General features: G+C 31.0%; 1 protein-coding gene across 2 annotated transcripts in view; it reads right to left on the bottom strand.

Annotated features, from left to right (window-relative positions):
• Hr38 (Hormone receptor-like in 38) overlaps positions 1-17,267 on the bottom strand; it is a 53,809-nt gene that overhangs the window by 9,864 nt on the left and 26,678 nt on the right. For both annotated transcript variants that reach the window (XM_015322390.2, XM_089170848.1), the window contains exons 2-3: positions 2,303-2,541; positions 548-771 (exon numbers count right to left, since the gene is read on the bottom strand). In XM_015322390.2, coding sequence (XP_015177876.2) covers positions 548-771; positions 2,303-2,541 — 463 coding nt within the window. The remainder of the gene's footprint in view (positions 1-547; positions 772-2,302; positions 2,542-17,267) is intronic.

The following is a 17,267-nucleotide window of genomic DNA, read 5'->3' as shown; positions in this document are numbered from 1 at the left end:
TTTTTCGAGTTTTCAAGTAGATTCGATATTCAAATAGATGTATATTCGTAGATGTATGTCAATACTTTTGAGTCAATTCACACTAATTGAACATACATCAAATGTATCTTAATTTTCAAGTTATACATGATTAAAGAAAATGTTCGAAGTGTTCGTCTCTTGCCCCGATCATTTCCTACGACAGCAAATGCAAATATTTGACTATCTGAAAATTCTACATTCTGTAAACTATTTTTGGTATAATCGAACGAACTTTCAGTTTATTTTCGTTACCAATTTATGACGTAAAATGCATATCGATAATTTAAATATAAATATAAAAAACAATTTTTTTTTTTATTTAAAATTGAAACAAAATTCTTCGTATTTTCATATCGATTGACATTATTTGCAAATTTAATTAGATTATTATTTAAATCGTGCAGTAGTTTGTGTCGAAGCAACAAATGAACACTTTGATAATTCGAAATATAATTTATATTAAAAATATAAACATATTTATGAAATATACAATAGAGAGATAAGTTGTAAATTGAAAAATAAATACCTCAGCGAATCAGGTTGAATTTCTTCGGGAAGGGGTGGTGGCGGTGGAGGAGGTTGGGCTGTTTGATGATGAACGCTTTGTTGGGATTGTGGAGGTTCATCTTGCGGATTACCCAGCTGCAATTCTGGAAATGGATCTAGTTCTTCCGGCAAACTTCCAGCATCTGCAGAATCCGTGTAGGGCACGCTCAACAAATCCGTAAAACTGCTGCATCCAAATGGACTCTGAAATTGAAATAAATCTTACGTGCTATAATATGTTCATATTTGTATATATATATATATATATTTTTTTTAATTATATTCAAAAGACTTTTTTTTTAAGATCAATCCAAATAGAATCCTATAGGGTTTCGCTAATCTTTTTGTTGCAAATTATAATTATAAATATATTATATAATTTAATATTATAATTACAAGATATAAATATATATTATTAAATAATATATAAAATTTTATTTAATAATTTGATAAACAAATTATTATACATAATAATATATATATATAAATAATTTAATTTACAAATCAAATATAATTAATGTAATTATTATTATATATTGTAATTATTTAAAAGGAATTGTTTAAGAGTGATTACAAACAAAATCCTAGTTATTAATTGTAAAGTGCAAGTTTCGTTTTGTTCTTGTGAAACTTTGTTACACTTATTAGTCGAGACATCCGATATGTACGCGATCGAGGTGCGCGACTAGAATGCACGGAAAGACCGGAAAGTATTGCGTGTTGCCTACAATCTGGCGTTCGATAGAATCTCTTTCTCTCTTTCTCTCTTTCTCTCTCTCTCTCTCTCTCTCTCTCTTGATCAACCATTTTTATTCTATCGTAGTAGTCAAGTAAATAAAACAAAAAGAGTTTAATCATTATTATCCACGTATTAAGAAAATCTTTTCTTTTATAAACAATTGTGAGATTTACTCGAATTAGATGATCATCTCGAAGAAAATATTTATTTCAAATAAAATCTATTACTTTTACATATTAATCCATATAAGCAACAAATTAAATCCGTTATATTAGATGCATTAAAAATTTTCAAATAATTTAGTACTTAAGGGTTTAAGAAGAAATTTTGTTAACACACACACACACACACAAATAGAAAAGAAAAGAAAGACGAAATGTTTAGGGGCGTAGATTAGAAATTGTGGTAAGATATAAAGATTGAGAATATTCAATTTGAAGAGAGAAGGGGGGAGGGTGTAAACGGTTGTTCCGCTTATGGTTGACATTTTGTTCATCGCTCCCTCGAGAGACAGAGAGAATGGCACCGCAAATATTTGCGTTATTCGCGTCAGAGCTTTTTAAAGGGCTCTAAAACTCTTAGATGTGTAAAAACGAGTATTAATTTTGGAATCTTGATTTTGATTGATTGAATTAATTGCTCGAATTAAATGCAATTCTCTTTTCTTTCTATTATATATAAGAAGAAAAGAAAAAAAAAATGAAAAAAAAAAAAAACAAGTAAACGAGTAGGATAACGTAGGTGAGTTCGAATGCAGATTACGATAGTGGGTTGGAATGCAGACGGAACGCGATGCTAACCAGTTGGGGATCGAGAGATGTTGAAAACACGAGGTGGATGATCCTGATCCCGGTTCTTGAACCGTTATGTACCAATGTATATATATATGATATCACAAAGTTCATTATATATCATTTAAAAATATAGGTAATCGTTGTTAACCAATTAACAATTTCAATTAGTTCCATTTTGAAAATTTGTACCACTACTACTCACTTGTGTCTGTAGTAGAAGCATACTTGAGGCGACTGTAAAGGCCGTCGTGGTTGTAGTAGTAATCGAGGAATGATTTGTACAACCGAGAACCGGAACGGTAGCTGTTGACTGTCTTTGCTGTTGTCGCTGCCGATGAGGCTGCTGCTGTTGCTGTTGATCTATCTCGTTTCTGGTAATGGCTACCACACGTTGACTACCGTTACTGTTGTCGCTATCGCCGTTCGGCGAATGCAACTGCCCTGTAATATAAATATATAAAGAATATTATTTTATTTAATCTTTTTATAAATTTAATTTTGAAAAATATTACTTAAAAGAATCCATTAAGAAACACCCACCCACCCACTCCCCCTTGGAGATTTATAGTAAATATATTAAATCTATTATGCGTGTGTGTATAATTAAATTATTATTTTTCAATAATAAAGTAATAATTTATATTATTAATAATATATAATTAATATTAAAATATAAAATATATATAAATAATAATAAAAATATATATATATATATATATATATATATATATATATATATAGTATAAATAATACCTTATAATTATTATTATAATATTATAATAAATATAAATATAATACAATAAATATATATTCAAGATTAGATAGATAACAAAAAAATATGTTTTTTTACTTGAAAATAAATAGTTGTATGTATCAATGTTGTAAAAATCCCTAGAAAAATTGAATTTGGTTATTCGGAAAGTTCGGTATACCGATTTTTAATGTAGCTGGGGACGTAAAGTAGTTTTATTTATACTTTAAATATGTAGAAAGGTTAACGCATTTTAATCTTCTGTCAAAATTAGCACGAACTGTTCAGAAGAACAACCTAATAATAATTATATTCAATATTTTCATAGTACGTACAATATCTTTGATACGGGGACTGACCATTGTCATCATCCATGACGATCATTTCTGCTGCATCACACGAGAAATCAAAAATGAGTCGAAAAAACGTTTCAACATTTGCATAAGAAAAATAAGAAAAAATACGATCAGGTGATCAGCTTATGGAATTGGAACAAAAAGAAAAAGAAAACAAATCACAAATATTTCGAATAGAAGAACGAATTCTCTTCTAATCAGTCAAGATTTGCAGATTTGGTCAGACACTTCTGGTTTACACAGTTTCAAAATCGTTAAATCGGAATTTGGACAAGTAATTTTTATTGTTCACTGGTTCCTCGTATTTCTACGAATATTTTGTCAAATTATTAATTTGAAAATGATCGTCCGGTTGTTTATCCAAAAGACACAGTTTTGTTTGATATCAGAAGGGACAGTCTTCTACTCTTTGTCGACTGAAGCCTTCGAAGCTGATGCCTCTTCCTATATAGGGTCGTATCAGCACCCCCAGGGAGACATGAAATCGTTGGCATTTAAAATACTACCACCCCGTTCTATAGACGTGCAACCCTGTTAATACCCCACCGTGATTATTATTATTATTGCACGATATTATCTCGAGGGATGGGTGTCGTCACGGTTCTACCTTTTCCTTTTTTTTTTCTTTTCTTTGTCTCTTTTCATTTTTCTCATAATATGTTTTTATTAAATCACATACATAGTATATGTATATGAAAAAAAAAATATGTTAAATGATGATATTAATGTAACAATAATATCTATAAAGCATTAGTATATAACTCTGTAATCGGATATGATGACAGCCGGACGAAATCTACCCTTCCCTAAATCAGTTGAGTCTATCGAGATTAACGATAAGGATTAGATACTCACAAACCGTGACTTTTTCCGTTAGTAAAATGGATTCTCAAATAGTGTGTCACGGTTATTGCAAATGAAAAGAACTTTGATGAGGGAGGTTGGGACTCGAGCATATTTATCTTGTCCCCTAAACTCATAAGATTTCATTATTTTATGTCTCGTTAAGAATATCCATAGATTAAACGCATATTTTTATGATAATTTCTATTTAAAAAAAAAAAAAAAAAAAATAAAAAGAAAAACAAATTGTTATAAATTGTCAAAGATTTTGGAAAACATTTGGAAAAAAATATTTCATTTAATTAAAACATTGATTGATACGTTTGTTAAATGCAGTTATTGCAATATTTCGCGAGGTGAAACTAAAAATATTAATAGAAGGTTATTAATACAGTTGCTCAAATTTTGCAAATTCCAAATTGATCGAAAAAAGAAATTCCCTACCAATTCCCCCCCCTTCAATTCCATAATAAAAATTTTGTGATTCTCGCAGATTTGAAATAAATTGAAAAGGGTGGTGATGATGGTTGGGGGTTGTTAAGAAAGGTAAAGAATGATACGTAATAAAAGAATAAGTAATACATAAATAAGTAAAACGTATAATAAGTAAATGTGTTGTCCCCACCTACGTAATAGAACGCGAATAGTATAATAGGGTGCACCTGAACAGGTTGCACGTGTAAAAGGAAAGAACGTGTCTATCCTCCGAGACAGCAGCACGGTGGTTCGGTACAGCTCGGGACGGCTCGGGTCTTTCTCGGCCGACGTAGGCAGGGTAAAGGTAGAGGAGAGGACAGGGTAGGGTGTCGAGTGGCAAGAGAAAGAGTAGGGTTTGCCGAACAGCGTGTGCCAAGTGGATTACTGCGGTCCACGCGTCCCTCCCACGAACCACGCCTCTCCACGTGCCACTCGGCACGATTGCCACCGTCCTCTTCCACCACTTGTGCACCCAACTTTTCTCCCACTCTTCGACCCTTTCTTCCCTCTAGACCCAAAACATTTGAAGTTTATCAACGTTCGAAGTCAATTACTAATGTATCTTTGTAAAATTATTATACAGGTATTAAACTGTTAACCGAGAGGGACGTATAAACGTATTGTTTTGAAGCTAAAGATACCAACTTTTGTACTTTATATATAAATATATAAAGTAATATATAAAAAATAATAATTAAATAATAAAAAATAGCTGCATAATTAAAAAGGGAATTCCCCGGTTAACAGGTTAATAACCTAACTCCTATATAATACTGTTTAAATTAACCGCGATAGAAAAATTTGCAAAAATATTGGTACAGCACTGGATAACACAATATATTTAAAAACTAATATATTAAATATTATTAACTAACTAAACATATTTAAAAAGTAATTGTAAGTTATCTTAAAAATAATGAATGAACTTTGGGTATCATACAAAACGGTATTTTCTAGGAACCTAGAAAAATCCACTGTGTTATAGGAAGGTTACCTGTACTTTCTTATTGTTATGTATATATATATATATATATCCACACATACGGTGTGGAAAATACATCGTGTTGCACATTGTCACCAGCGATGAAGAGAAACTAACGACCGAAAGTTAAACCTACTATAATAGCCTGTAACATTTCGTTTGATATAGCTCGTAAAATTGAACGTTGGCAAACGTTGAAGATATGTTTTATTCTAAAAATATTTTCCTCTGTCTAACGATACACAGAGATCGGTATAGAACGTGTGGCCTTTGATTTCGTGGCGTAGGACGTAAAATGTCTTTTAAACGAGCGATTCTTCGGTCCCCGGCCGATACACTCCTTTTCTTCTTACCCAGGAGGCGGTATATAAACATCGAAGAGGCGAAAGATAAATTCCAATGAGTTATATCTAATGTAAGTTCACTTGTTTCACTCTCTCTCTCTCTCTCTCTTTCTCTTTCTCTTTATCTCTTTCTTTATTATTTCTTTCTCAAAGAATTTTTCATTTTTCATCAAACCAATACGATAATATATTTTATCAAATGTATTCATAATTATGGTTTCATGTTTCGAATATAAATTATGGTCTCTTGTTGTTTCAAAAAGCAAATTTGTTGTTGATTAGCATTTTAAAATTTCTTTAATAAATCAATGTTTTTCGTCAGCGAAAACAAAATTTTTGAATTACTTTTCGGTATACCCCTCATATATTTTTGAACACTAAATGTGAATTCTGTAGAATATTTTAAATAACAAATACAATTTTTTTTTTTTTTGACAATTACACTGCATTAATTCAATTTAAAATAATGTAGGGTGAAATAATTGATAAATTCATTTTTTATTTCTTAAATTTTGACTTTGATCATATGATCACTTTCATAATTATGGGTACAAATGTTTGAGCTTTCTTAGAAATAAAATGCAATGTCGATTGGTTTATTCCTCGTATGCAGAATAAATTGCATCTAATTGTATATATATATATATATATTTATTTAACCAACGTAATTACTACTACTACTACTTGTAAACATCGACTAACTTCAGAATGTAGAAATTTGTGTCGCATTATGCGCACTCACATCGTAAAGATTCATACTCGTCATTTGGTGTTCTTTAACACGTGTCAAAAAGAAATGTATAACTTTAAAAACCAAAAAAACAAAACGCTGAAAGAAGATTAAACGAATTTGATCAGTGATGGTTCATCTTGTATACCTGGCACACCTAAACGAGGCTCGTGCGCGCGCGCGCGCACACGGGTTATTATATTATATCTGCGTGAGGAGAAAGTGGGACCTGATCTCTCAGTGCGTCGTACCTGCACAAGACGACGACGACGACGACGACGATGACGACGACGCGTAATCGCGTGTAAATATACAAGTACAACGACTAAGAAGATGTTTGTCGAGGATGTGTGTTGTCTTCGATCGAAACTCTCTCAATCCGAGGATATGATGTCTGTGAGTGTTACTTGGTCTGGGTACTTGGGGAGTCTGGGGGAGTTGGTGGTCTCAACTCGGCCTCGGCTTCTCGCCCACACGTAAGAAACGGTTTCCGGAACGGGCTTCGTACGCTCGAGAGACTCCAAATGAACGAACAAGTAACCAAGCAAGTGAACGAACGAATGAACGAACGATCATAATTAACCCTTTCACTGCTAAGTAAGAGATATTCCTGAAATCTTCTCACTATCTATCCTTTTATTTTATATTTCAATACGTAAAACGCTAACGAGTTCTCACTCTCTTTGAAAAAAAAAAAAAAAAAAAAAAAAAAGACAGAAAAAACACTTGGGCATATTTCTCTTCATTCCAATTATCCCTTCTATTGACGTTGAATTATTTTCTTAAGTGAATTATCTTACGTGTACTCCTGATACGAAGAGTAACACCTTTCGGTGATAATAAGTTCACGGGGGTTTTTTTTTTGTTCTTATTTATACAGTCCATGTATATCGTACCTGTTTTCAGAGTCTCTTCTGTCTCTGCCATTCGTAAACTTTCTTTCGAGACATTAGCGAACTGAAATAGATAGCGTCGTGAGGGTTCGATTAAAAAATACTCTCAAATAAACAAGATGGTGGTGTAGAAGAAGAAGAAAAAGAAGAAGAATAAGAAGAAGAGTAAGTAGATACGATATTGGTCGTTCGTTATCCCAATGAAAAGGATATTATTTTGAAAGTCGCCGATTTCGTGTCCCATACTATGGGATATTTAAAAAGGTTGGTTGGTATTGATATACGAGTGGCGTGCGCGACGCAACGGGCTCTGCTTTCACTTTAATTAAATTTTGTCGGAGATTAATGTTATCGTAGAGTAGTTTTACGTCCAATGCCCGGTGGACATGTTGCTTTTCTTTTCTTTTCTTTTCTTCTTTTTTTTTTTTTTTTTTTTTTTTCGTTGTAAGATTCTCATATTGCGTCGAGGTACCTTTCGAAAAAAAAAAAAAAAGAAATCAAATTTGTTCTCGTTAAGAGAAAACAAAAAATCTTCCAAAACATATTCAGAACTGTTTTTAAATATTGACGATCCATCATCATCTCTTTCTCTCTCTCTCTCTCTCTCTTTCTCTCATATACGAAATACTTTCTTTGAATAAAATGTATTATGCTCGAGGCGAAATTTCTAAGGCGCCTAAAATGAACATCATCCTACAAAAATATATATATATATATTATAATATTAATGATATTAATATTATTATTATATAAATAATAAATTTATAAATAATATTATGTTAATATAATAATACTATTAATAATATATATTAAATAATAATAAAATTCTTTAAATTATTTAAATAAATTAAATAATATTAAATATAATTTATTATTATATAAAATATTTATATATTTTATTATATTTAGTATATATAATATTTATATATATTATTATATTTAATATATATAATATTAATATTAAAAAATTTTTAAATATAATTTACAAATAAAAAACAAAAAATATATATATATATATATTATATATTTTGAATTTTTTTTCACTTTATCCATAACAACTTCATCGATAAATCACTTTTTTGTCTTTTTTTTTCTTGCAAATATTTCACGAATCCTATTATCATTGTATATATTATGATAGATAAATAAAAATAGATAGAAAATGAGTTTCTTAGCACACGTTGTTTTGCGCTTATCGCATAACGCGTTGGAAATGAATCGTGACGGTTAGTAATCCCGATAATCGTCGATTTCTCTCTCTCTCTCTCTCTCTCTTTCTCTTTTTCTCTTTTACCTTTCTTGTACGTTTAAACAGATATCGGTGAGAACAATATATACACGTGTGTGTATCTAAAGTAGAATTAAGGAAGGCGCGAACGGACAAAGTTCCGTTAAAACGATTGTTCCCACGGGGAAAAAGGACGATCTAAGAAAGCAATCCTGGGGTATTACTGTTTCAAGAGTGAACGAGAACTTAAAGATAGAAAGTGAGAGAAAGAGAGAGAGAGAGAAAAAGAGAGAGAGAGAAATAAAGTAAAAGAAAAAGAAAAAGAGAAACGAGAAGCACGAGTCGTGGCGCCCGATAATGTTCGCGCACGTTTTCAAAGCTTTTACGTGTAACTCAGTGTTTGTGTGTGTCTCTGTGTGTATATACGCATTATACATCTACACAATGTATGTAAAAGTGTATATAGGCCTTTCCAGCTGCTTGCTAGAGAAGGCAAAAGAGGCAAATCGTTGTGGGTGAATGCAACCAACCAGATTGGTAGGGGACGTATTGAAACTGCGATGCATATTGCACCTTGAAGAAGGTGAAAGAATAAGATATATAATAAAATACATATAAACAAAATAATATATATATGTAATGGGTATTTAAAATTAGTTTTTGGATCTTTGATATGATGTTGGCTTTAGAATTAAAGACAAAGCTACGTTTCTTTATAATAAAACAAGTTTCGTATTTATAATATTTAAAATAATTAATGATATTACAAAAGATTAACTCATCTATTTAACAAAAAACAAGAAATAATAATTAAAGTCTTTATTTTACAGTTATATATATTATTATATATTTTAATAATAATATATTATTATATATTATTATAATTTTTAATTTATATATATATATATATATATATAGAGATATATATATTAATATAATAAAAAATAAGAATAAGAAAAAAAGGAAGGTAGTGAAGGAGGTGGAGGTGGAGGTGGAGGAGAATACGAAGAGGTGCTTGCGACACGCAGGTAAACAGGCAGACCTGATGGGTAGGTAGGTAGGTAGATAGGTAGGTAGGTAGATTCGTTCCTATATCGCCCCCTGACCCCAAACAACTACCGTGAGACCGACTTAGCTCCGATAGCTTGGTGCACTCTCCTTTGCACTCTCCTTTGCACTCTCCGTCACAACCTTCGCGAATGAACAAGTGGAAAGGGTTTGTGACACGGGATCCGCCGAGAGAACGGAAAATCTCCTCACGAGATGGGTGCAGCGAGCTATCCCAATTCCATTTCGTTTTTTTTTTGTCTCTTTTCTCTTTTTTTATTTAGGTATCCTTTAAACTTATCTTCACTTTTCAAGACGATTAATTTAACACTAATGGACACAAGTAATAAATAATTCTTGGCTTCTTTTTTTTTTTTTTTTCATTTAATTTTTCTTCTTATCGTCTTTTCAAAGGTTCCTTTAGGACACGTTTATTTTTAATAAACAAGTTTATAAATTTATAATTAAGTTATCTTAGAAATAAGAATAATGTTTTTTTTTTTTTTTTTTTGACATGAACAATTTTGTATACGTGTTAATCGATAAGTCGTTTGAATAAAAAGAAAAGAACAAATTGAAAAACAAATTTAAATTACAATTATACAACACAATCGTCGACAGTTAGCGATGTTAGAAAAGAGAATTATATGTACGTATTTATGTGTGTGTGTGTGTGGTTGTATACGCGTATATTTTTTATGGATCTAATGGCTTCCCGATATCCCGATTACCGATCCTGTAATAAGAGAAAGTGTGGTATATCTATATTTATATCTATATCTATATCTATATAGTCATAATCGAGATAATTTCAACATTTGTAAACTACTATTTTGTTTTTTTATTTTTAAATTTCATTTTAACCGAAAAATGGGCAATGTTAACCTCAACAAAATTCATCGTCCGTCGATTTTAACGACACACAGCGGTGCACACTTTCAAAATGAAGCGCCACAGTAGTTTAATTGGTTAATTCATTTGGTTGATGATCTTCAAGATTAAAGAGGAAGAACAAAAAGTCAAAGAAGAAGAGAAACTTTTGTCCGGGGGTATCGAAAACGACGTAAAAAAGGCGATGATAACCATCGTGTAAGAAGAAGATGAAGAAGAAGAAGAAGAAAAAGAAGATTGGGAGGGAGGGAGGGAGGGAGGGAAGGGGGAGGGGGCGTGCATCAAGGCGAAAGTCTAGCCGTAAATCTTCCGTAGGAAATCCTCTCTAGCTCACGAGTTGTATCTGTATACTAGGCAAGTATACTACTCGAGTAGATGAGACGACTCTTCTTCTTCTTCTTCTTCTTCTTCGAAAGAGAGAGATTTTTACTATTTGAAGAAGAAAAAGAAGAAGAAGAAGAAGAAGAAGATGAACGAAGAAACACACAACCGATCGTTGTGTTGTGTTACCGAGAGATTTGGACGTTCTCGAACGACGATAAATTATCGATCAACCATAAAAGAGGAAAATAAGCGTGTTAGGACCGAACATGTCGGTAATAAATCATATGAAAAGTTTCCGTAAGTTAGAATAAAAAAAAACACACAGACAGACAGACAGACACAGACACGTAATGGAAGATCCTTTATTGTCTCTCTTTCTTTCTTTCTTTCTTTCATTCATATTTTGTGTGTGTGTGTGTTCTTGTCTCTTTCTATCTCTTTTTTTTTATCTGTCTCTCTCCGTAAGAACGATACTTGTGTTTCATCTTTTACTTACTACCAACTACTAACACATAAACGTTTTGAACGTTTGAATTCCTAAGTTGAAAGACTAGGCAAATAGAAATCTCCCATCGTAGAGACAAGGTACTACCCAAGTGCAATTATATTCCTGGTAACATTGTCTTGCGAAATTTGCAATTTCGTCATTGAGTAGTAGAGGCGAATCAGAGGACGAGTTGGTCAGAAAAGAAGAAGAAGAAGAAAGTTAATGGAATAGAAAAAAATAAGATAATAAAACGCGACAGATAGAAAGAGACAGATATATATAGATATATATAGATATAGAAGGGAAGAGAAATGTTAATTTATCGATTATTTTTAGAAATTGTACAAAATATAATAAAGTTTGAAGAAATGATACGAGAGAAGAAGCAAGATGGCTGTGTCGAGGTCGGGCTCCACCCACACTCCGATCTTCGCATGCGTGTTTTACAGAGACGAGTATATCGATTGCTCACTCGGGTTCCCTTTTTTAAGAAGGTCGGGAGAGAAGGACCGAAAGGAAGGAGAGAAATGAGATTGAAAGGGGTTCCCGCTTCCTCGGGCGTCGAACTCTCCGACATCAATTTGCCCTTCTTCCTTCTCGCAACTTTCAACCTCTCGTTAGAAAGATTGTTTTTTTTTTTTTTATTTATTTCGATCTACTTTTGTAACTGAAATAACGGATACAATTTATATTTATATATATATATATATATATATATATATTATTGTGAGTTATTATTTTTGTTTTATTAAGTAGGGTAAATTCATTTATTTTTATTTTCAGATATTTCAAGGTTTGCATTTGAATTATAATTGAAAATAACAAGGTATGCATAAAATCGATTTTACATGAATAAAGTGTAAAAATGTAAGTTTAGATAAATCTCTAAGTTGTTTTTGTATATAAAATTGTATATTGAGTTATTTATATATTTCATTAAATTTGATTAAAAGTATCATTAATATATTTTCAATTTTTTAATATATTATATAATATATATTATATTATATATAATTAATTATTATAATTACATTAATTATATAATATAATTTTTTTTAATGTATTATATATTATAATGTATATAATAATATATACATTATAATATATATATAAATATATATTTTTTTTATATTTATCGATTAATATATTTTCAATTGTCAATATACTTTAAATATAAAGTTGTGCTAATATTATTCAAGCTCCACTTGTTCTAATTAAATTTTCATTATTTCTTACAGTTAATATAATTATTGATTAAATGAAATATAATTTTAGTTTAAAACCACTAATACTTTTATCTTCATTACGTCGAACAGATTTGAATGTTATTATTTGTGAAACTATATTACATAATTAATCTTTACATTTGTATTTTTCATTTTATTCTAATTTCTAACAGCATCAAGTTTATGAAGTTTATATAATTGAAATTAAATAGATTTTTTTTTCGTTTCAAAGCGAAAAAGGATTAGATCGTAGGAAGGAAGAAGAAGAAGAAGAAGAAGAAGACGACGACGAAGAAGAAGCTTGGTGCAAAACCCGATTCCCATGTCGTTTATGTCCTCCTATAGAACGTTTATTTACACGTTTACTCAACGTTCCTCCTTAATTCGTGTTTTACGAGTCTCTCTCTCTTTCTCTCTCTCCCTCTCTCACACACATACATACTCTAATGCTCTTTCGTACGATGGGTGAGCGTAGAAAGTCCACGCACATAAATCTGAGAGATCGCCGGTCAACTTTTACAAGATGAACACGTAAGATCCCCCGGCAATTATTCGTACTTGAATCTAGCAAAAAGAGCAAGAAGAAGGAAGCAGGAACGATGAGAGGAGAGTTGCTAAAGAGAACGTATCCGTGATAACTTTTGCCATGTGAGAGAGAAAAGGTAAGAAATATAAGAAAACAGGTAGGAAAGAAGAAGATAGGTAGTAGTGAATAATAAGAAATAATAAGTAACGAAAAACGACGACGCATCCTGCAAAACGCGTTGGATAGTTATGCAAGAGGCCACCACGTTTGGTTCGTCCGCAACATGGGCAGGTTCGACCGGTCTTAATTGCAATCGAGCTACCAAGACAACTTAAGCTACGAAAACTAGTTGGTTTGGGCCTAGAAACGACAAGTATTTTAAACTAACCAATCGCTGTAGGTGAATATTTTTAAAATTATTTCTTATAATATTCTTACAATTTGTTTTTTTGTTTTTTTTTTCACAAATATTCAATTAAATTCCTAAAATACATTTTTTGGTTATTACTTTTATGTAGATAAAAAAAAGAAAAAAAGTAGAAACAAAATATATAAAAATAATTTTTATTTGTATTGATATATAACATGTTTAGGTACTGTATATAGATATATATCGTCATCTAGTCTACAATAATAACTGTAATTATATAATATATTATATTGTATAATATAATATAATAGGTATAGTGTGTGATAGAAAGGACGATGATCGGTGACTACTTTCATCGAAATCATATGCGTAAAACCATGGCGGATCTCTAATCGAGCGATGACGCCGCATCGGAGATGATTCGAAGGAGAGAGGAATGATGATGACGAATGATGATTCCCCACCATAAGGATTATTCTTTTCTATTTTCTCGCAAGACCAGTTGAAATTAACTTAGCAAAAATAAAAAATAATATAACAAAAAAGTAATAAACGATGACAGGTGTTAAACGTAAAGAAATTAGAAGATCGTGTGTCACGATATTATAATACCTAGATATGGCAATCGTATTATATCTATACATAAAAACACATACACGCACATACATACATACACATACACAAAAGTTGGATTTTAACGTTTAAACCGAACTTTACCTGTACGGTAACACGATATTAAGACAAGAGCATAAACAATGTCCGGCTACGCTTTGGAATGTCTCGGCAATTACTCATGGCACGTGCAGGCGTTTATCTCGACGTCGATCGTGTACCTCTCCCGCGAAAGTTCCGGACCGTAAATTGCACACCATCGATTACACGCCGTTGAATAGGTTCTCGTACCCGACCCGACGACGAGGATCATGCATGCCGCCAATCTTATGTGTTGTGCTGTACCGTGTCGTATCTCGGCTCAATGCTACGGACGCGTCATTTTATCGATGAGAATTCCATGGTAATCTTTACCCATATTGTCTTTTAAATTTGCTTCGATTTATGGTTAATCTCCTGATGTTTTTATCTTTTTATTCAATAGATTAATAAATCTTATGAAAAAAAAAAAAAAACAGAAAAAAAAATAAGAAAGGAAAGTGCAATTTTTCTATGAAGAACCAACAGCTTAGCTTTTATCAAATTTACTTCGTATATATATATTATTATTATAATAATTATATATTAATTTAATTTTATTATAATTTAATATAATATATAATATAATAATATTATTATTTTTTTTAAATATTATTATATTAATTATATTGATATTATATATATATATATATATATATAATTAATATAATTAATATAATATATATAATATATTGTAATATATTAATATAATAATATATAATAATATATTATATAGAATATTTATTAATAATTTAGATAATTATAATATATATATTATATATTAATTTATGTGTTATCCCACGGTTTATCCTACATTTATTCGAAGGTAACAACGCGTATTATAGTTTCAAGGTAAATATTTAACGTGTTAACTATTAAAAAAAAAAAAAAAAAAAAAAGAACAATTCTTAACAACGATCTTAACGCGCCACAATAGCGAAAGATTTTTCTTTCTAATTGTAAGAGTTTATAAGATTTCTCTTTGATCGAAACCGAAGATATGGAACGCTGACGACAGCAGGAATCATCATCCTCTATACCTTTCTCGTTCTTTTCAACTTAAGTGGTAACAAGTCGAGAAGGTCGTTGGGTCTTAAGGACAAAAGGTACAGTCATCCTACTAACGGGATAATCATTTTCTTTGAAGAAGAACAAGAAGAAGAAGAAGAAGAAAATGCGATCTGATATCTCTAGTTGTACTTCTACCTTTTCCTTTTTTTTTTTTTTTTTTTTACCTGTACTATGTACACAACGATACATCTGACATCAACGGTGAACGGTGCGTCACCGTATGTTCAAATCGGATTGCGTCGATAAAAATTGTATGCGATTATTATCTCTTTTTATTTTCGTAATTGGTAGGAAAAACATAAATGAATTGCCGTTGAATGAGAAAATGAAAGACGAATCTTACACGTGTGTGTGTGTATGTGTGTGTTTAGCACCTTGCAATCAGCTGCTGCTGCTGCTGCTGCTGCTGCTGCTGCTGCTTCATTGGAGTTTGCAACTGCAACTGTTGCACTGGCTAACTTTTCAACGTGTACGTTTAAGGAGAAAGGATCTGCAGAGGTTATCGCGCTTATGCGAGGCCGTGCGAATAGATAATTATCGATTAATAAGGTCGGTTGAGACTAAAATCGATATCCTCAAATCGATTAGGAACTTTCTTTAGAAAAGAACTTAGTATTACGAGTAATCTCATTTTTCTGACGGTTTTTTTCTTCTTGCCTTCTTACCATTAGAATCTAGAAATAATTTTTTCTAGACTAATCGATAAATCTTATTAAATTATTATACGAATGAAATTGATTTGTCTGTAAATTGTGCAATTTGTATCTGTAAAGATAATTTTATGTGAGATATTAGTTGTACCCCTCCACGCATTATTGTGGCTCATGTGAAACAAAATATGATGTTTAAAGATAAATGTTTAGGTTATGTTTAAATTTGTTTCCCCACTCATCAAAATCTATGGCCAATAGATGGCACTAGACTTAACACCTGTATCTTCTTCCTTTTTTTTAAAAACCCTTTGAATGCTAAATACATTATTTATTAATATTATTGATAATAGTGCACAATGATGAAGAAACGAGGTTAATAAATAAAGAATAAATGTTAATTTAGCATAATACGAATGGTAAAGTTTGTGTCATCAAATAAATGGCTTGTAGATTAATCTTCAGTTCGTTGTGTAATAATAGTTTGTGACGGTTTTCGAAAAATCGTAAAAATACATTTCATAAAGTAGCAATCATAATGATACTTTAAATAATGGTCTTTCTGAAAATATCAAATTTTATTTTAGGTTATGATTTTTTTTTCTCTCGAAGAAAGAAAAAAGACAAAAATTAAGCTAATTATATTTGAGAAATAAAAATAATAAGATCAGAAATACGAAGAAACTGTGTACGTATGTGTATGTGTTTTAACACGATGTCCGTTAAAATAGATTCGTATTAATTTCAAGTTGCAAGTTAAATTTTGACTTGAAAAGCACTCTCGTTTCATCAATCTTGCATCATCTCATGCACCATCTATTTTAACAATTTACTTGTTAAACCCTCCCCCCCTCCGTTGTACCCAGGATTGACGTTTTCATCGTCATTCAAAATTTCACGATAATATTAGTGTATCGAATTATCTGACATATCTTTCATTTAATTTGTATTTATGTCTATTTAAATGTATTATACAACTAAGATATGATTAGAAATAAGAAAAATGTGATATAATCGTGTTTAAAAAGATGACTGTAAGAAAACGATAAGAAACATTGTCACCTGTCGAGATTTCATTAATGAAATATTCATTAAGGTTAACTCCGTTATCATTGACTCCTCTTTAAAAGATTTTTATATAAAAAAGAAAAGTGACAAAAAGACACACACAAAAAAAAAAAAAGCAGCAACAAATCTAATCTTTCGGTGAAAGGAACATATCGATCAATCAAATCTCGAAATAGCAAGTATCGTCGAAGGATTAGAGGATTCAAAATGTTT

The sequence above is a fragment of the Polistes dominula genome, unplaced genomic scaffold (genome assembly GCF_049000335.1).
Source record: "Polistes dominula isolate Pdom_NZ unplaced genomic scaffold, Pdom_raw_medaka contig_79, whole genome shotgun sequence".
In the NCBI taxonomy this organism is placed as follows: domain Eukaryota; kingdom Metazoa; phylum Arthropoda; class Insecta; order Hymenoptera; family Vespidae; genus Polistes; species Polistes dominula.
Note: the sequence above shows the minus strand (reverse complement) of the source record. Positions and strands in the feature narration are given on the sequence as shown.